We start from the raw sequence: 22,185 nt of genomic DNA on the forward strand, positions 1-22,185 counted from the left end.
GCCCATGCTATAGACTCCAGCTGTAGACTACTGTCGCCCCACTAATTCCCCACAGTAGGCAATAAACAGAGGCAGAGTGAGGCGGAGTGGCCTCCCATGGGCCTGGAGGGTGAGGAGCCCCTGCTAACCCACTACAGGAACAAATATTTAATAATGGGCTCTTCAACCTAGCAGAGAAAGGTATAACACGATCCAGTGAGTGGAGGTTGAAGCCAGACAAATTTAGATTGGAAATAAGGTGTAAATTTTTAGCAGTGAGAGTAACTAACCATTGGAACAATTTACCAAGGGCTGTGTTGGAGTCTCCGTCACTGACAATTTTTTAAATGAAGATTCAATGTTTTTCTAAAAGACACATACTATAGGAATTCTTTTGGGGGAAGTTCTATAGCAGGGGTCGGCATCCTTTCAGAAGTGGTGTGCCGAGTCTTCATTTATTCACTCCAATTTAAGGTTTCGCATGCCAGTAATATATGTTAACGTTTTTAGAAGGTCTTTTTCTATAAGTCTATAATATATAACTAAACTATTGTTGTATGTAAAGTAAATAAGGTTTTTAAAATGTTTAAGAAGCTTCATTTAAAATTAAATTAAAATGCAGAGCCCCCTGGATCAGTCGCCAGGACCTGGGCAGTGTGAGTGCCACTGAAAATCAGCTCCTGTGCCACCTTTGGCATGCGTGCCATAGGTTGCCTACCCCTGTGTATAGCTTGTGTTATACAGAGGGTCAGACAAGACTATCACAATGGTCCTGTTAGGCCTTGGAATCACCTATCCATCCATCCACCTTTCTAAATCAGACATAGCAAAGATTACCCTGCTACCTACCATTCTGCTCATGTTTACCTACACAGATAGAATGTTCCATGCCACTTCTGCTGGGCAGCTGTAGCTTAACAACACTTTAACATTCCAAAGGACTCGGCGGGTGGGGAGGATGGCACAATGTAGTTGCCAGATCCTGAAGTATATGGACTCTTGCTTGAGTATAGGCTTCTCAGTTTGGTGATATGCAACCAACTCTGCAAGTGTGCTCATTGTGGAGGGGCTACAGAATTAAATCATTACTTAGGGCATTGCCATGCATGAACATTCTTCCCTAAAAAGAATTTTTGCTCCATTTTGTGTGAAATTAGGCAACTTATTTTAAAAATTGTGTTGGCTCTCATTGCATCTTTGGGATTGCAAAGAAGAGTTTGGAGTCCTGAAGAAACAGCTGAAAACAAGTAGGCAGAGGCAATATTCCAATGCATTTCCCTATATTTACTATAGCAAATATGAGGAGGTTACTCACCCTGTGCAGTAACTGACGTTCTTCGAGATGAGTGTCCCTGTGGGTGCTCCACTACAGGTGCTGGTGCGTCCCTGCGCCTTCGCCCGGAGATTTTTACAGCAGTGCTCATAGCGGCCACGCATGCTCAGAATCTGCCCCCCGCTGTGACTCTAGGGTAATAGAACGCATGCGTGGCCGGTCTCCTCAGTTCCTTCTCTACCACGGAGGCCCCCCAACTCCGAAGTAGAGGGGAGGAGGGTGGGTAGTGGAGCACCCACAGGGACACTCATCTCGAAGAACGTCAGTTACTGCACAGGGTGAGTAACCTCCTCTTCTTCTTCGAGAGATGTCCCTGTGGGTGCTCCACTACAGGTGACTTAAAAGCAGTGTATCTTAAGGAGGTAGGGACTTCGGATCTGGTAGGAACGCCGTCGAGAGTACCGCCCTGCCCAAGCGTATGTCAGATAAAGGGCCTTGAATAAGGGCATAGTGTTTAGCAAAAGTATGGTCAGATGACCAAGTGGCTGCTTTACAAATGTCAGCCAAGGGGGCTTTGCGTAAGAACGCGATGGAGGCAGCCAGAGATCTAGTGGAGTGTGTTCTAATGCCATCTGGAGGTGCAACCCCTTTCATCTGATAGCACAGTCGGATGCACTGGGAGATCCAGTTCGAGAGTCTCTGGGTAGAAATAGGCATGCCCTTGGAGCGCTCTGCAATAGAGACAAAAAGTCTAGAGGAGTTTCTAAAGGGTTTGGTTCTATCCAAATAGAATGACAAGGCTCTGCGAACATCTAGTGTATGCATTGAGGCTTCAAAGGAGTTTGCATGTGGTTTCGGGAAAAAAGTCGGGAGGTGTATGGGTTCATTAATATGGAATGATGAGTGTACCTTCGGAAGAAATTTGGGATGCAATCTGAGGGTAACCTTGTCTTTGAAAAATATCGTATATGGTGGATGAGCCATGAGAGCTGCCATTTCTCCTGCCCGTCTGGCAGAAGTAATTGCCACTAGAAACGCAGTTTTCATGGAGAGGTGTAAAAGGGAGCACGTGGCTAGGGGTTCGAAGGGTTGTTGAGTTAGGGCAGACAGTACCAGATGAAGGTCCCAGGGGGTGGTTGGTTGTTTAATGTCTGGATATAAGGTTTGTAGGCCCTTGAGGAAACGCTTCGTAGTAGCGTGAGCAAAGACAGACATATCATCAATTCTGTCGTGGAAAGTTGTAATAGCAGCTAAATGGACCCTGATGGAGCTGAAAGAAAGGCCGGCTCGCTTAAGGCCCAAGAGATAGTCCAATATAAGCGGAAGAGGTACCGAGGTAGGAGAAAGGTGTTTGGCAGAACACCAATGTGTGAATCGTTTCCACTTTTGAAGATAGGTCTTGCGAGTAGATTGCGTTCTGCTATGTAGGAGCACCTCCTGAACTTGTTCGGAGCAATCTAATTCGCGTTGGGAGAACCACGTAGGAACCAGGCCTTGAGGTGAAGCATGGACAGGTTGGGGTGGAGAAAACGACCGTGCTGTTGAGATAGAAGGTTCGGAATAAGCGGCAGGGAGACTGGTGGTTGGATTGACATTCTGGTGAGAAAGGGAAACCATGGTTGTCTGGGCCACGATGGGGCAATGAGGATCACCTTGGCTCGATCCGTTCGTATTTTTATCAGGACCCTGTTGAGAACTGGTATTGGGGGAAATGCATAGAATAGGCTTCGGTGCCATGAGATCATGAATGCGTCCCCCAGGGAACGTTTGCCCAGTCCTGCTCTGGAGCAGAAATTGAGACATTTCTTGTTCTTTGCAGTTGCAAAGAGGTCTATTGTAGGGTAGCCCCAGATGCTGAATACCTCGTGAATGGTTTTGTCGTCTATCTCCCACTCGTGGTCCCATGGGAAGCGTCTGCTCAGTTCGTCCGCTGTGGTGTTCATGATCCCGGGAAGATAAGCAGCTGATACCCGGATGTTGTTCAGAATGCACCAATTCCAGAGCTTCATCGCCTCTGTGCACAGCGAATGGGAACGAGCTCCGCCCTGCCTGTTTACGTAAAACATGCAAGCAATGTTGTCCGTCATTATGCGTACGTGGTGATGTTTGATTAGTGGCAGGAAGTGACGGCACGCGTTGCGAATGGCTCGAAGTTCTAGTACATTTATGTGCAGGGAGGTCTCGGTTGGTGACCATAGTCCCTGTACTGTGTGATGAGACATATGTGCACCCCACCCTGTCATAGATGCATCGGTGGTCAGAATGCGTGATGGAGCCTGTTGAAGAAACGGGACTCCAGAACAAAGGTTGGAGTGGACGGTCCACCAACGTAGCGAGCTTTTGACTGGAGTAGGCAGGGAGAGAGTCTTGTTCAAAGAATGCACATTCGGTTTGTAAACCGTTGCCAACCACGCTTGGAAGCACCTCATGTGCAGGCGTGCATTCTGGACGACAAAAGTGCACGAGGCCATGTGACCTAGTAGTTGTAGGCAGTCTCGGGCAGTTACCTGAGGGCTGTTGCGAATAGTTGTGGTCAGTTGTTTTATGGAATTGTAGCGATCGGGTGGGAGCGATGCCAGCCCGGTCCGAGAGTCGAGGTCTGCGCCTATGAACTGAAGGTGCTGGGTGGGGCATAATGTGGATTTGTCTCTGTTTATTTGTAGGCCGAGAGAAAGAAAACACTCGACTGTGAGTCGTGTGAACCGGAGCGCCTCGTCGAATGTTGAAGCTTTGAGGAGGCAATCGTCGAGGTACGGAAATATTATTACCCCTTGTCTCCTGAGGTAAGCAGTGACTACAGCTAGAAGTTTGGAAAAAGCACGGGGGGCTGTAGATAGTCCGAAGGGGAGTACCCTGTATTGGAAATGTGTGGAACCAAGGGTAAACCGGAGGAAACGTCTGTGGGCCGGATGTATAGTGACGTGGAAATAGGCATCTTGTAGGTCGAGGGCAGAAAACCAGTCGCCCTGCTCCAGCGCTGGGATTATGGTATTGAGGGTCACCATCTTGAACTTTTGTTTTTTGATGAATCTGTTGAGCCGCCTGAGATCGAGGATTGGTCGCCATCCCCCATTTTTCTTCTCCGTTAAGAAATAATGGGAGTAAAAACCCTTCCCTCTGTGTTGCTCTGGCACGACTTCTACTGCTCCCAGATGAAGGAGATGTTGCACTTCTTGGAGGAGTAGCTGCTCGTGAGAAGGGTCCCTGAAGAGGGACGGGGAGGGTGGGTGGGTGGGAGGTAAGGAGAGGAACGGGATGACGTATCCAATTGTAACTACCTCTAAGACCCATTTGTCGGAGGTAATGCTCCTCCATTGTTGGAAAAAAGGTCGTAGGCGGTGTCTAAAGATTGGTGTGTCGGCTGGAGTGAGGGCATTGCTTTCTAAACCCTCGACCAAGTTTTCAAATCTGCCTATTAGCTGATGGGGGTTGAGGCGCCCCTGTAGAGTTTGGGCGACGTCGCTGGAATCTTGGTCGTGGACGTTGCGGCTGTTGCTGTTCCTGCGGTCTATGGGAAGGTTGTGTAAATGCGGGATAACGTGGCCGGTGGTATGGTTGGTATCGATATTGTCGTCTCCTTGCCGTAGGTGTCTGGAGACCTAAAGACCGGAGGGTTGTTCTGGAGTCTTTCATTGAATGAAGCACTTCATTCGTGTTAGAAGCAAAAAGTTTGTCCCCGTCGAAGGGAAGATCTTCAATCGTGTTCTGAACTTCTCGAGGAAAAAAGGAAGAGGAGAGCCATGAGCCCCGTCGCATGACTATCGCTGTAGCGGTAGATCTTGCCGCTGTGTTGGCTACATCGAGGGCTGCTTGGAGAGCGGTGCGTGAAATGGCTTGGCCCTCAGAAACTATAGCTCTGAACTGTTGTTTTCTTTGTTCTGGAATGTCATCAATAAAGTCCATTAAATTATTATAGTTTTTATGGTCGTATTTTGCCAGGACTGCGGTATAATTAGCTATGCGAAATTGGAGGGTGGAGGATGCATAGATCTTGCGACCAAACAGGTCCAGTCGTTTGCTATCCTTGTTAGGTGGGGCAGAACGAGAATACTGTTGTCTAGCCCTCTGGTTCGCAGCGTCTACTACCAATGAGTTTGGTGCTGGGTGAGTAAAAGGGAATTCAGAGTCCTTTGGAGAAATAAAATACTTCTTATCCGCTTGCTTGCAGGTAGGTAGGCTTGTCGCTGGAGTCTGCCAGATGGACTTAGCAGGTTCCAAAAGGGCTGCGTTAATTGGAAGTGCCACTCTGGAGGAAGAAGGGGGCTGTAGGATGTTCGTCAGCTCATGCTGTTGTTCGGGAACCACTTCCAGGTTAATGTTCAGGGCACTAGCAACTCTCTTAAAGAGGTCCTGGAATTTTGTATATTCATCAGAGGGAGTGGGGGGAAGGGGAAGTAACGCTTCCTCCGGCGCTAACTCCGGGTCTGTTGGACCGGGAGAAGGGCTAGGTTTATCCTGGGAACGTGGCTGTGTTGCCAGGTGTCTCGTGTCACTAGCGTATGTATTAGGAGACGGCACTGGATCAGTGTTGCGCCTGGTCGAATGGCCACGGGGCATGTGTTCCCGAGGGTATGATGCCCATGGTGTCCAGTATTGCCATGGTGGTGGGTAGGGCATTGATGGTGCCATCCAGGGGTTCATCCCCCAAGGGGCATGGTCCTGAGAGTGGGATGAGATAGTATTTCCATAGCCCTTACTGCTCTGGGTCCGGGGCTGGGAATCATGATATGGGGAAAAAACTCCCTGTGGATCTGCTTCCTCCTCACTGGAGGAAAACTGCTCAGATCCTGACTCAGGCATTGCCACAGAATATGCGTTCATGAGCGGAGACTGCAAGGTAGGTGACACTAGAAGATCAGCTGTCTGGGTAAAATGTGTGAAAGCAGCTGCTGCAGGAGATGAAAACTGAGCCGATAGAGGCTGCTGCACAAGAGCATTCCTGCGATCGGGGCTTCTGGCTGTGATCTGAGTGTCAGAATGCCCCGCAGGCGTCGGTGCCGCTGTCGGAGCCGGGCGAGAAAAGTCGGGCTGCCCCGGGTGCGGTGTGCCGAGGAATGTCGGCACCGTCTCATTCGCGGTGCCGAACGGTGCCGTCACTGAGGCAGGCAACTGGAAGCCTGATGCCTCGGCACCGGAGCTTCTCGGCGGCGCTGAAGCCTCCCGCGGCTTTTGCGCTGTTCCGGAGGAGCCTGCCTCATGAAAAGTGCTGAGGCGAGGGATCACAGGCAGAGAGATCGTTGATCTGCCTGGAGAAATTGTATGCCTCCTAGCCCTGCCTGGTGAGGAAAAATGCCCCTTCTTCGTAGACTTCTTTATCTTTTTTGAGGGGGGGGGGCTGTGTCGGGTAGCGGAGCCGGCTTCAATGCCTGGGTCTGAAACTGACCCGATAGATTTTTGAAGCAGGAGCAGTTTCAGTTTAAGCTCTCTGTCTTTGCGTGCCCTGGAGCTGAGTTTAGAGCAGTGGGCACATTTTTGGGGAATGTGACCTTCCCCCAAACATTTTATACATTTTGAGTGCCCGTCCGATGACGGGATAGCCTCCTTACAAGTAGCGCAGCGCTTGAAACCGGTGGAGCCCGGCATAGCCGCGGCTGACAGGAAAATTTTTTTTTTTTTTTTTTTTTTTTAGGTAAACTGGGTAAGTAACTATTTGACCAGAAAAAACTGACAGAAAAATGGTTTCTAAAGGATAATTAAGGGAATAGTGAAGGAATCTCTAATGAGCCTGCTGAGCTCCGTCTCAGGCCGGGGACGGTTGAGAAGGAACTGAGGAGACCGGCCACGCATGCGTTCTATTACCCTAGAGTCACAGCGGGGGGCAGATTCTGAGCATGCGTGGCCGCTATGAGCACTGCTGTAAAAATCTCCGGGCGAAGGCGAAGGGACGCACCAGCACCTGTAGTGGAGCACCCACAGGGACATCTCTCGAAGAAGAACCTCAATACTGCAAATATTGGAGTAAAGTTATTTTGGTGTCAAAGATAATTTACAAATTTAAGGGTGACCACTGGATGGAGCAGTGGGCAAAAGAGGACCAGGTTGCTGGGCAGTATGACAAGGAGCGCAAGGGGAACAAAGTGGCAGAAAAGTACATGTGGGGGGAGTGGAGGACTAGTCAGCAGAGAGCCAAGAGCAGGAGGCGAGAGGAAAAGAATAGATGGGAAGGAGATGAAATTAAGAGTCTGATTAAGTGTTTTCAAAGGGACAAAACACTTGATGCATTTAATATTGACCCATTTACCAACAGTTAATATTTTTCCATTTACAAAATTGCTGGAATTGCACAGAGATGTCATGCAGTAGCAAATGAGGAGGTGGGTGGTCTGCACAATGGTGAAGAGAAGGATGGCTTGAGATCCATGAGAAAATCTCTCTATTAAGACATGGTCCACACTATGAAAAAGTTTGGGAATGCCTGCACTAAAGGCTATAGTTATAACTAGCAAGATGACTCTTAGCAGCTGCCGTGTCCCCTGGTGGCAAGAGAATAAGAGGGATGGGGAAGACATGGATTAAATGGAGAAAAAGTAACACAATTTCTACCATCTGTCTGCAAATACAGAATAGCATTTAAAAAAAAAAAAGGGCTGTAGATTCACTGACTCGTTCCAAAATTACATCTCAGTTGCTGTAGAATTACAGATTTCAACAATAACTGGCAAAATGTTCAGTTATTAATCTCTAATTGCTGCCATATCCTCAAATCCCCTGATAACCTCTTAGTAACTATGAAGCCCCCCTTATTGACTGTAGGGGTTATCACAGAGTATCTCAACACCAGTATAGAAATCCTTTTAAATGAGGTTAGTTACTGCTTGTGAAAACAAGTGGTAATGAAACCACAAGTAAGAAATCAATACAAATGTTGAAAAGTATCTCACTATCCTGAGATTAATACCTTCTCTTTGTTAAATACATACTTAAAGATTAGGTAGCAACTTTACCAGTGACATAAGTACAATGGTACTTATAAGTACAAATTCTGCCCTATATATGCATGCAAAAACACTCACTGGACCAAATTCTTATCATGTAGAACACAATAGCAAAATACCCATGGACTCCAGTGGGCGCAAGGTCTGTCCCACTGACTGCAATGGAAGCTGCATGCATGTAACCACAGAACACAATTTGCTCAACTAAATTTAGTAATAGTCTTCATGCACATTTTTACTTTTATTACACCAATAAGATATAAAAATCTTCTCATCACAAAGCATCTTTTCAGACACTGAGAGCAGCACAGTATCACCATTCATTCCTGGCCATGGTTTATTCCTCCATTAAACCCAACCGGGCAGGGCCAGTGCTACCATTTAGGCAAACTAGGCAGTTGCCTAGGGTACCAAGATTTGGGGGCGCCAAAAAGCGGTGCCCCCAATTTTTTTTTACATCGTTCCTATGCCCCCTCCCAGAGCACGCGGTTGCCACTCCACTTCTCCTGCCTCCCAGGTTTGCAGCGCCAATCAGCTGTTTGGCGCCGCAAGCCTGGGAGGGGAGGAGAATTACAGCGGGAGCGGCGTGCTCGGGGAGGAGGCGGAGCAGAGGTGAGCTGGGGTGGGGAGCTGCCACGGGGGGGGGAGCGCTTCAGGGTGGGGGGGGGAAGCTGCCGCGGGGGGGGGGGGGGGGCACCTCAGGGCGGAGGGGGGCGCGGGGAGCTACCGCAGGGCTGGGGAGGGGGCGCAAGGTGGAAGTTTCTCCTAGGGCGCGAAACTTCCTTGAACCGGCCCTGAAGCCAGGTCATGTTCCTGTGTACATCTCACTATCTAGTCAGTAGTCAGCCTCTAGATCTGACTGTCTCAGTTGCTTTCACACTCTCTCTTTTGGCATCCTATCATCTCTTTGTCTTCTATAGTGTCCCCACTATTGTAATCTTTTTGAATGCAATTAATCCCGTACGCTGACTTCACATTCTACTCTCCTAACTTTATTTGTCTTAAAATCATTCCACTTTACACCTGCCTTCTTCCGAATAACTCTCATCTTTACTGCCTCCAGCCTTCTGATGTCTGTTTTCATTTAATGCAACTGCTCCCAGACCACAGAGTAATACTGTTAGTACACTGGTTTGATAAATTTTCACTTTGGTACCAAATGTACTATTTTTATCAGCACATCTCCTTTTAACCTTACCCTTGCTGGAACTATTGGCACTTATCAAGCTTGCTAGGTACACATAAGATTTTACTTGTTCTGAGACTCCACTGCTGCATTTCAGTACTTTATCTATTGTCCCTTTTTCAAGATAAAATAAATGCCAAGAAGATGAAGTGGTTGTAAATCCAAGCTGACTACACCAATTTACCAAGGTAGCGAAGAGTATCATTAATTGAAACGTGTTTATACATTGTCATCTGCATAAGCTAAGGAGCTTAACTCCAGATCACCCTACATCACACCCTCCAACTCACAGGCGCCGACCTTCCATTGTGCTAGGGGGTGCTGGACCTCCCTACCCCGCCTGCCCCAGCCCCATCTCTTCCCGCCCTGTTCCGCCCCCTCCCCCGCGAGCGCGCCGCATCCTTGCTTCTCTCCCCTCCCCCCCATCCTCCTGCATGCCACAAAACAGCTGATTGTGGTGGGCAGGTGGTTCTGGAGATAGGGGGTGGTGCTGATAGGGGGGATACCGGTGGGTGCTCCGGCCCCCACCATTTTGTCCCCATGGGTGCTCCAGCCCTGGATAACCCAAGGAGTTGGTGCCTATGCTCCAACTTGTTGCCATTCTTAAGGTCCAATTTAAGAACATCATGATGCCCCTTTGTCTTACACCAAACTTTAACTTGAACCACTTGCTTAATTTTTCACCAATTCTTACAGCATGTAGGAATGAAGGTATTAAGGGCTAATTCCACTAACTCCTAGGAGTGATGTAAGGACAAATCGCATGGTGGGTCTGGTGATATTCAGCACTAGAATCTTCTCTTCAGCTCAGGGCAGGATCACTCAAAGTGGTCATGGGGGAAAAATATGTTCTTGAGTGTCCTTACTGCTGCTCCAAGAAGGAATAGACCACACAAGCAGCTAGTACTGCATAGTGCAGAATGCATCCAGGAACCTGGGGCCTGACTTCCCCCAGCTAAAAGATTACGTTCCCTTGAGGTTGTAACATACTAGTAAAAGCAGTAGCTTGTTCCCCCAATATAATATTCTTGTAATCTTGTCCTGAAGCTGCATAGGGGCGAGAGGGAAGTGGCTATATCTACCTTCTGCTCCTACTACAACAGGGGTCGGCAACCTTTCAGAAGTGGTGTGCCGAGTCTCCATTTATTCACTCTAATTTAAGGTTTCACGTGCCAGTAATACATTTTAATGTTTTTAGAAGGTCTCTTTCTATAACTTTATATTATATAACTAAGCTATTGTTGTATGTAAAGTAAATAAAGTTTTTAAAATGTTTAAGAAGCTTCATTTAAAATTAAATTAAAATGCAGAGCACCCCGGACCAGTGGCCAGGACCCAGGCAGTGCGAGTGCCACTGAAAATCAGCTCGTGTGCCGCCATAGGTTGCCTACCTCTGTACTACAACATATACACAGAAGGGGGCAAGATTTTGTATTAAACCTGTGAAGTTCTTGCGGAAGTCTCAGTCTGGACAAGAGCCAGGTTACAAGACAGAAAGCCTGCCTCTATACTAGTATATATAGGACCACAATCCATTGCCAGCACTAGCAACAGTGGAAACTATACTGTAGACAGAATTCATGAGTTTTAACTACTGTATCACATAACCATGCTCTTAATAAACCACATGGTGGTAAAAATGCCTGAACCCTGTTTTATCGTATGAAAATCAGTGGCAAATGACAGGAACTATTTTTGATAGGCTAGAGAAGGCCCAAGAGGCTAGCATGTCCTTGTTGCCCCATATAGTGGGCCCATTTTCACTCTATCAAAGTAATAAATATTAAAGCTAGATATTCACCAAAACAAATAATTCTAGTCTCTAACTTTCCAACCTCAGAAATGGAGAGCCTTTCACTTTAGATTCCTCAATCCTTACCGGTGATAGATGTTACTTCCTGAACAAATGGCGCATATAATATTAAACTTCATGTTATCTTAAGTGAAAAGCCACAAATTACCCAACATCTATGATTACTGTAGCTGCCTCTAGATTATGCGACACTTTCATTTCATGTGTCAGGGAGAGTCCTTTTTGGCATTAACTATGGCCATTATTCAGAAATACCAGCAGCTTTAAATTTTACAAACCTTTAAAATGAAAGAGGCCTACCTTAACATCAAAGTTGCAGTCAAGTCTTCTGATTAACACAATGAAAGCATTGGAGGAGTTGTCTTTCAGTGGTGGAGGTGCTATGGGCTCACATGCATTCTCTGGTTTTGAATTTATTAGGAAGCCCTGAAACAAAGTCACAGCATACTATCAGTTCTAGCTCTATGTGACATAACGCAAGTGCTAGGGAAAAATCATACTTTCAAAAGAAAGCCAAGCAAATTCCTGGAGCTCAATCTTGTATCACTGTGAATTTTACATTATATTACATTTTATTTATTTACATAGGATCTTTAATACCAAAGTGCTGCTTGGGGTTACAGAGAAAACACAATGTCAAACTGAATATATACATGAATTTCCCTTAATTTTCCTGTTTGCTTGTAAACAGTTACTAATGTCACTTCAGAATTTGCAGAATTTCTAGTGTATGTATAGTTCAGTATAGGGAACACTGCACATAGCACAGTAACATTATCAAGATGAGGTTTTTTTTTTTTTTTTTTTAAGGCCTGCTCACTGTAATTAACAGAACGACAGGCACACTAAGCCAACAAGCACTACCAAAGAGGGAAGACGAGGAACATCTCTATACTTGTAAAAGTACTTACTAGATTTGCATTTACATGTGTAAGGTTTTTACAAGGTTGCAGTGATGCATGCACATGCTTGAAGAAATGCTACTTGAAACACTTCAGGATTGATTTTCAGAAGTGCTTCTCTTGATGTCACTAGGAGTTGCAAGTACTTTGTAACTCTGAAGAAGCAGGTCACTTATTTTGCTGCCTTAATACAGATTTAGGCACCTAATTTTAGGCATGCAGGCTTGAATATGTTCAAAATTTTAAAGAACCTATTGTAAGATATAATTTATCACTATAAATTTTTATATCAGTTGTCAAAAATCAATATTTTTTAAAAATTGTCTTTTTGCAGTCTTGTATCCTAAATATAAAGGTTGACTGTCTCCTAATGGTAACAAGGAAGTTTAAGCCTAAAGCTTAGCAAGACATAATGAAAGTGCCTGGAATTGTTTGAAACATGAATAATTTGAACGTACTGAGGGGATGGTCTTTTTTTTTTTTTTTTTTTTTTTTTTTTTAAATCCATGACTTGTCAAGACTACACCATACTGGGCAAGCCAGTCTGACAATTTTTTTTTATTAGTTTTAATTAATAATGCATCACCATATGATGATATACAGAGTACAAGATCATTAAAGCAGTATAAAATGTTATTCACCTGTTGGACAAGGTAGAAGAAGCGTAACACCAGGCAATCAATAGTTCTGCAATACGAGGCAGTCAGCCATGCTAAAGCCTTTTTAGCATAGTGGAGATCTTGAATGTTAATATATGGAAATTAAAAGATTCTACTTTATTTTCATTTTGTAACTTTCCATAGCTGCAGGCCTTCTGATTCTAAGGGGGGAAGTAAGCTACTTTTTGCTGACAAAATAGGAGAGGTGTACACACCACAAAACTACTTTTGGTGGCAAACCTCAGTTTTATTTTGTCATCAAAACAACAATCTCAATGAGAGGCATAAAGCTTTTTGCAGCAAAGTTAAACCAAAAAAGCATCAGTGTAGACATTGCTATTTGTTTTGTCAACATAACTGGCTTCCTAGCCCTGGCCAAAATGGCCATCTACAAAACCAGGGAGAGGAGGTTGGCTGACGGGGTTTCCTGCGACTCTGGGGCCTATTTCTGCTCCTCAATCCATTCAGGCATCCGGGCAGAGTTCCTCTGGGTGGCGTCCGCTGGCTCCCTTGACACCTTCGAGGAGCAGTGGGCGCTGTCTGGGGTTCTCTGCTCCGTGTCCCCGTCAGGTTCCCTTTGTTTAGCCCCGTGACCTCACTCCCGTTCCTGTTATCTCCTTAGTTGTCCCCTGCACTTATTTGGAATCCCAGACCTGTGGGATCCTCCCCTTAGGCTGGGGGGAGGTTCTTCAGCAGTGGGCAGGCTTCCGTTTGCACACTTCCTGGATCCCAACAGGACCAGTATCCCACAATGCCTGCAGTGACTGCTCTGCTCACTGTTTTGGACCTCCGCTGCACTGCAGGCATATGTCCCTCCCCTTTCAAAGTTCCAGGAAGAATCTGACAGCTGAGTGTGCTGCTCCATTTGTGGAACAAAGAGCAAATCATTAATGTGGAATGCTCCTGTTCTGCCCTGCACTTAGGAACACAGCCACAGGCAGACTGCTGTGGTGGGGATTGGGGGTAGAGGGAGAGGGAGTAGAGACTGCTATGACACTGTACCTGCCCCATGAGGCATTGCAAACCCTTCCCAAAGCACCCTGTGGCCAGTTGTACAGTGGGATAGCTACCACAGTGCACTGCTCTCTGTGTCGATTCAAGAGCTGTTATTGTGGATGCACTCTGCCGACACAAGGAACTAATGTAGACATGCAGCAGTGGTTTTAATTAAAGCGGCATATCTTTTGCCAACAAATCTTTGTAGTGTGGACAAGGCCTAAGAGAGGGGGAAGGAAGAGGAGGAACAGGAAAAGAATAAAAGCATTTACTCTTTTTCTCATGTACATGCAAATTATAGGAAGCTGTGCTGTTGTGGATCAGAAAATTAAAGTTTACAACGGTCAAGTTGTATTTTTACAGGTTATTAGCATCATTCATACATATTCCTTAGACTTCTCTCAATTTTCACAGAACTCTGTCTCTCTCCAGAAAGGGACTGTATTGTTTGTGGCTAAAATTAAAAAGTATAGTATAGTAACTCTTCAAAGAAATTGTCTAATCATCGACAACTACTGTTACTGATTGTTGTTTATTTAAATAAACAACAAACGCATTTAATACAATGTAGGTTTCAAAAGTAATTCTTCAGGAATTCCATTTTAAGTCAACATTCATTAACATGTCATTATTTTAGAGCAGTGTTTCCAGCAGCTCCCATTGGCCTGGAGCAGCGAACCGCAGCCAGTGGGAGTCGCGATTGGCCGAACCTGCGGACGCGGCAGTTAAACAAACCGGCCCGGCCCGCCAGGGGCTCTCTCTAAACAAGCGGTGTCCCAGGTTTGGGAAACACTGTTTTAGAGTACTACAACCCAAATATTGCAGCATTGTTTTAATGTAGGTGCTCCACTAAGCAAAACAGACTATAAACCAAAGCAAAACTTATTCTTTTTCATTGTCCAAAGGAAATATAAAAAGCATGAAAAGTAAATTTGATTTTTAAAATTCTTTAGATTTAATCCTAATTAGAAATAAGATACTTTGTTTTGAAAAATATATGAACTTTAAAATTAGTGTTCCTTTAAGCAATCAGGTCTTTGCTGAGTTTGTGGTGACGGACACATTACACTTTCTGTAACTATTAAGAGCAATATCCACTACAAATTCTGCATCATTGTGCAAGGAACCAAGGTTAGGTTCCCCAAGTTTACTGCAATGGATGGAAAAGTACTGACACATACAGCATGTGTTACTTTTATTAGGTAATTGCTTATAAAATATTCACTTTATTTTAACTAGAGTAATAAATCGGGATCTTTAATCTGCTTTTAGAGAGAAGCTTTAGGCAAGTCATACCAGGCTACATTATAGAAAAATAGCTGCTCAAGTTAAGTACATGCAAATATAGAAATTGAAGGGTATGTTTCAATAAACCAGATGGCATTTATTAAGAAAATGCCAACATCTAACATGAAGAATGTTTAATGAAGGAGCTGTTATACAAGGGCTCTCAGCCAGAGATGGTTCCATATGAATGGATCATTCTAAGTGAAAGAAGAATTTACTACTTTTGTTGTACTCTTTGGCACCAGCTATTTCAGTAGCTGATAAATAATTATATTTACAATCGGTAGATCAACTGACAAAGCCTGATCATAAGCATCAAATAATAATTACCACCATTTTGAATCTACACCAGCAGCTATAACAGCAATTTTTAATAAACAGAAAAATGAAAGGGTTTCAGTACTACTTTCAGGAATTAAGGATCAGGACAGTTTACACCTATCACTCATCTGCAACTGGCTTAAGTAGATCAAGAGAGGCAGTGTGTCTAATGGTTAAAGGGTCAAGAGTTAAGAATCCTTATTTCTTTTTCATCTCTGCCATTGGCTCATTGTATGGACTTGGGCAAATTAATTTCTCTGTGTCTCAGGGCTGGTTTATACCAAACTTACATCAGAATATCTATATCTCAGAGGGATGTAAAATCCACATCACTGAGAGATGTAGCCATGCCAGCCTAACCCCGGTGTAGACAGCAGTAGGTTGATGGAAGATTTTTTCAATTGACCTAGCTACCACCTCTTGGGGAGGTAGATTAACTACAGCGATGGAAGAACTCCTCCTATTGCTATAGTGGTTGTCTACACTGAAGCGCTATGTATAGACATAATCTTAGCTTAAACAAAACTAGCCCTGGTCACAAGACTAGCCCTCCTACAAGAAAACATGGGGCAGGGTGTGTGAATTTATACAAGGTTCCTTTTGCAATATTTCTCTACAGTTGTTCAGTTGAGACAGGGATGTTTCCCCACAAGGAAGATGGTTCACCCACACACTCTAGAGATCCCTTGGAATTTGCACTGATACCAGGGGATCAATGAGAAGTCAAGCCCTGTGCCTCCATGTCAGTTTTTGGTTTTATGTTTCCACTCCCTGGCATCAAGGCTCCACTGAAGCCACGCAGACATGGCTTTTGCAACTGGCAGGTGCATCTAAAGCTTTGTCTGTACTACCACTTTTGTTGGTAAAACATTTGTTGGTGAGGGGTATGCAGGGCTGGCTCCAGGGTTTTTGCCACCCCAAGCGGTGAAAAAAAAATAATAGAAATTTTTTTTAAAAAGCTGCGATCGCGATCGGCGGCAGCTCCACTGCGCTGCTTTCTTCTTCGGCAGCAATTCGGCGGCAGGTCCTTCCCTCCGAGAGGGACAGACCCTCTGCCGAATTGCCGCCAAAGAGCCCGACGTGCCGCCCCTTCCCCTTGGCCGCCCCAAGCACCTGCTTGCTCAGCTGGTGCCTAGAGGCAGCCCTGGGGTATGAAAAAAGCCACCCTCCTCACTGACAAAAGTTTCAATGACGAAAGTGCTGGTGTGAACTCTCCTGCAGGCATAGCTAATGCTGCTCATTGGGGCTAGCTCTCTCCTGCTAGCAAAGAGTGGTTACATTGGAGACCTTACAATGGCACAGCTGTAGCAGTACAGCTGTGAGGTCAGTAGTGCAGACGTGGTCAAAGACCTTGCTTAAATGGTCTGACTGTATGACATTTCCTCCCTGAGCTCCACGGGGATGGTGAGAGAAAAAACAATTCCTTCCCTGTTCCTAACCATTGGTTCCCTGTCCTGTCCACTACATACCTCCTCCTATTTTCGTTGCAGTGCATGCTACAGAGACTTCCCTCCCACTCCTGTACAGGGGCTTGACAAGGTATGTCTACACTGCAATTAGACACCTGCGGCTGGCCCATATCTGCTGACTCAGGCTTGCAGGGTTTGGGTTAAGGGGCTGTTTAATTGTGATGCAGATGTTAAAAGTATAACCTGTTTGTCTGCCTGGTGATAGGTTGCTGATGAGACATGCTATGCTTATTTGACTCTCTTTAATCTTTTCATTCATAAATCCACACCTCCTCCATCACCCTTTTCCCATCTCCTCTTGAATCCATTTTGTTTCTCTTCTGTCTGTTTTGCCTACATTGCAGATATGGTCATACTGTAGCCTCTGAGAAAAGGATTACCCTCTGTGTTCCCCTGAATACACAGCACAAACCTGCACTGGCGATTCTTGCTCCCGTAATTTGAAATAGATATTTAATGTATTTTCCCTAGAGGTATTATGTTGCATTATTCCAAGCTGATTTCCATTTTCTGTCCCCATTAGTAACCTCTCTAGGCCCCTTTGGATTATTTCTGTCGTCTCCAGTATTTATAGCATTTCCCAATTTAGTATCTCATATATATTTCATTACCTTGCTCTTTCATTTTAACTTATTAAATAAGATGGGAGCAAGCATTAATTCCTGCTGGACCCCATTTCGTACCTCCCAGCAATGTGGCATGTTACCCTTTATTAGTGCCCTTTGTTTCTGAGATTTCTGCCAGTTTTCAAGCCATTTCTATCCAAGTCAATGTTAAGTAATTTGGAGTGTGAGTTTCATAGACACTGTATCAGATGATGTACTAAAATCTATATCACACTCACATACTGCATTTTTTCACCCACTGACTATAGGTTAAACTGTGATATTTAGTTTCAATGCAGTGTAGGGATGTGGCAGAGTAGATCCATGTGATGGGGGAGGAAGTTCCTCACTGCCTAGTAGCACCTTCCCACACTGTATAGCTCTGTACAAATTAGCCATATTCTGGCCCACAGTAATTAGGAGGTTGGGGTTTTTCTTAATGTAATCAAGCCTGTACCCAGAAAGATAACGGAGCAAATAATTAAGCAATCAATTTGCAAACATCTAGAAGATAAGGTGATAAGTAACAGTCAGGATTTGTCCTGAAAAAATTGTGCAAATCAGGCTGATAGCTTTCTTTGACAGGGTAACAAGCTCTGTGGATGGGGGGAGAAGCGGAAGACATGGTATATCTTGATTTTAGTAAAGCTTTTGATACTGTCTCACATGACCTTCTCATAAACAAACTAAGGAAATGCAACCTAGATAGAGCTACTATCAGGTGGGTGCATAACTGGTTGGAAAATCGTCCTCAGAGAGTAATCATCAGTGGTTCACAGTCATGCTGGAAAGGCATAACGAGTGGGGTCCCGCAGGGATCAGTTCTGGGTCCGGTTCTGTTCAATATCTTCATCAGTGATTTAGACAATGGCATAGAGAGTACACTTATAAAGTTTGCGGGCAATACCAATCTGGGAGGGGTTGCAAGTGCTTTGGAAGATAGGATTATAATTCAAAATGATCTGGAAAAACTGGAGAAATGGTCTGAAGTAAATAGGATGAAATTCAATAAGGACAGATGCAAAGTACTCACTTAAGAAGGAACAATCAGTTGCACACATACAAAATGGGAAATGACAGCCTAGGAGGGAGTACTGTGGAAAGGGATCTGGGGCTCATAGTGGACCACAAGCTAAATATGAGTCAACAGTGTAACATTGTTGCAAAAAAAGTGAACATCATTCTGGGATATATTAACAGGAATGTTGTAAGACACGAGAAGTAATTCTTCCGCTCTACTTCATGCTGATTAGGCCTCATCTGAAGTATTGTCGAGTTCTGGGCACCACTTTTCAGGAAAGATGTGGACAAATTGGAAAAAGTCCAAAGAAGAGCAACAAAAATGATTAAAGATCTAGAAAATATGACCTATGAGTGAAGATTGAAAAAATTGGGTTTGTTTAGTCTGGAAAAGAGAAGACTGAGAGGGAACATGATAACAGTTTTCAAGTACATAAAAGGTTGTTACAAGGACAAGGGAGAAAAATTGTTGTCTTAACCACTGAGGACAGAACAAGAAGCAATGGGCTTAAAATGCAGCAAGGGAGGTTTAGGTTGGACATTAGGAAAAACTTCCTGTCAGGGTGGGTAAGCACTGGAATAAATTGCCTAGGGGGGTTGTGGAATCTCCATCATTGGAGATTTTTAAGAGCAGGTAGATAAATACCTGTCAGGGATGGTCTAGATAATACTCAGTCCTGCCATGAGTGCAGGGGACTTGACTAGATGACCTCTCGAAGTCCCTTCCAGTCCTATGATAAGTTTGTCTAACATAGGGCCCAATCCTGTATTTATTTAAATCCATGGGATGTTTGTCACTCACATCGGGGGAGCAGGAATGGACCCTAAGATTTGTTTCTTATACCCTGTGGTGCTATTGCTCATGGCTCAATTATCCTCTAGATCAGGGGTGGGCAAACTTTTTAGCCTGAGGGCCACATCTCGGTATGGAAATTAGTGATTTCCCTTCCCCACCCCCACAAGAACAGATTACTATGATTCTCTTTTTGTAGGGTTTCCTCTCTGCTGTTCACAGGATGTAACTCATATCAGATGCTGCAGCTCAAATTTGCATGAGCAGTGGATTATCTCAAAATATTAGTCCTAAATTAATATTTTTACACTAGCTTCTTAAAACTCATATCAGTTTTTAAACTTGTATATGAAGCTTTTAGTGGCTATGGTCCTGGATATTTTACTGAGTTATCATCATTCACACCACAGCATCCCTTGCATCACACTGGTCTGAATAAACAGTGTGCTTTAAATCTAACATTGAAACATAAGGAACTACAGCTTTCTGTATAATTCACTCTCAGATTTTAAATTAAGGTTAAAGAAGTTGAATGCTTATTCTTGCTTTTAGGATTATTTCATATTGTGCCTTTGGTGGACTTGTGAAGGAACAGTATGCACTCCCCCAGCAGAAGCAGAACGGAGATGGGCACAAGGGGTGATATAGTCCCAGTCCCTTCTGAGGTAGTATTAACACTGCCATGGATGCTTCCTCCTGCAGTTCTGAGCATCAAGACTTTCATTGTATCCAGGTACTATGCTGAGCTTTCCTTTACCCTCTTCTTCCCCTCTCCTCCCTTCTTCATTGTGTCCTCTTGCCACCACTCTGGTTGCACGCCTGCCCAGGGACCAAGTGTATTCTGCCCTATAATCTGCAACACTATGTGACTTTATTAGTAGGACCCATACTTTGAATAGTTCCAGTGAGATTACTTCCCCTTTCTCTGCAATCAGTTACACACATACAAAATGGGAAATGACTGCCTAGGAAGGAGTACTGCAGAAAGGGATCTAGGGGTCAGAGTGGATCACAAGCTAAATATGAGTCAACGTTGTATCGCTGTTGCAAAAACAAAAAACAAACATCATTCTGGGATGTATTAGCAGGAGTACTGTAAGACACGAGAAGTAATTCTTCCGCGCTGGACTGGGGACTGAACATGTCTGCATAGCTCCAGGATCTGTTTAAATGTACACTTTAATCAGTGCACATCTGTTGCAGACATCCTTTAATATGTACCTCAGACAGGGACCAGTGCAATGAATGTTTGAATACAAGAAACTTACTTATCACTAAAATAAACATGAAGAGCTTTATCACAAAAACTAAGTAACTTAGTACAATATAGCCACTCAGGCTATTTTTTCTGACAACCACGTTTTCTATAGGCCAGGATAGTATTTGAGCGCAATACCTTGCAAGATGGGGTCCATACTATATCAAAAAAAAACCAGTGTGAACTGTAGGACTTTGCTATATGGTAGACCACCATATTTTTCCTATATAAACAAGACTAACAGATGCATCCTGTCATGGGATGGCTGGCCCCTTTAAGGGGAGTCATGGCCCAATCTACCTAAGATGGGCTTCTCTAAGGAGAATAAACCCACCTGTAAGCAATTAACTGCCTACTTGGCTGGGGGACAGTTTACTGAGTAATGAGCATCTGGACCTGAAAAGGCTAACAGGGCTCAGTTGAAGGGTGTGCTCCCACAGAAAGCAGGCTCCCAGGGAAAGGAGTGGCTAGAGATGAGGGCTGCCTACTAAGCTTTCCCAATGCAGAGCTAGAAGCTCTGAATGAACACAGGCCCAGGAGGATGGCTGTGGAACCGCTGGATCCTATTGGGATCCAGAAAGTGGGCTGGATACAAGGAAGGTAAACCTGCCTGGCTTACAGTACACAGGCCCCAGGAGGAGGACTGGAGAAAGGACAGTTACCTGTTCTGTAACTGGCGTTCTTCGAGAGGTGTTGCTCAGGTGTATTCCACAGTATGTTTGTGTGCTCGCCACGTGCACCGGTGGCGGAAGTTTTTCCCTTAGCAGTACCCGTAGTGGGGGAGCCCTGCTGCGACCCCTGGAGTGGCACCTCTATATCGCGCCATAAAGGGGGCTGCGCGCTCCCCCAACCCTCAGTTCCTTCCTGCCAGACATCTCCGACAGAGGGGAAGGAGGGCGGGATGTGGAATACACCTGAGCAACACATCTCGAAGAATGCCAGTTACGGAACAGGTAACTGTCCTTTCTTCTTCAAGTGATTGCTCATGTGTATTCCACAGTAGGTGACTGCAAGCTATACCTGATGGAGGCGGGTAGGAGTTTAAGGGTTACCCGGGCGCAGCACCGCCCTACCAAACCCGGCGTCATCTCGCATTTGGGAGACGATCGCATAGTGCGATGAAAAGATATGGACAGAGGACCATGTAGCAGCCCTGCAGATGTCCTGAATAGGGACATGAGCCACGTAGGCAGCGGACGAGGCCTGAGCTCTCGTCAAATGAGCCTTCACTGTAGGAGGCGGGGGAACCCCTGCCAGGTCATAACAAGTGCGTATGCACGAGGTGATCCAGCGGGAGATCCGCTGGGTGGAGACCGGTCACCCCCTCATGCGCTCAGCCGAAGCAATGAAAAGCTGAGGGGATTTACAGAATGACCTGGTTCGGTCTAAGTAAAAAGCCAGCGCCCTACGCACATCTAGCATGTGCAGGCGTCATTCCTCATTGGAGGAATGGGGCTTAGGACAGAGGACAGGGAGGAAGATGTCCGGATCCATGTGAAAAGCCGAGACTACCTTCGGCAGAAAGGCTAGGTGCGGGTAGAGCTGGACCTTATCCCTATGGAAGACCGTATACGGGGATTCGGAGGTCAGGGCCCTAAGCTCCGAGACCCGGCGGGCTGAGGTGATAGCCACCAGGAATGCCACTTTACACGATAAGTGGGACCACGAACACGTGGCGAGAGGCTCGAA

General features: G+C 45.2%; 1 protein-coding gene across 2 annotated transcripts in view; it reads right to left on the bottom strand.

Annotated features, from left to right (window-relative positions):
• Window positions 1–22,185, bottom strand: part of RNF13 (ring finger protein 13) — a 135,722-nt gene that overhangs the window by 95,274 nt on the left and 18,263 nt on the right. For both annotated transcript variants that reach the window (XM_042853660.2, XM_005308214.4), the window contains exon 4: window positions 11,487–11,612. In XM_042853660.2, coding sequence (XP_042709594.1) covers window positions 11,487–11,612 — 126 coding nt within the window. The remainder of the gene's footprint in view (window positions 1–11,486; window positions 11,613–22,185) is intronic.

The sequence above is a fragment of the Chrysemys picta genome, chromosome 9, assembly GCF_011386835.1.
Source record: "Chrysemys picta bellii isolate R12L10 chromosome 9, ASM1138683v2, whole genome shotgun sequence".
NCBI lineage: Eukaryota > Metazoa > Chordata > Testudines > Emydidae > Chrysemys > Chrysemys picta.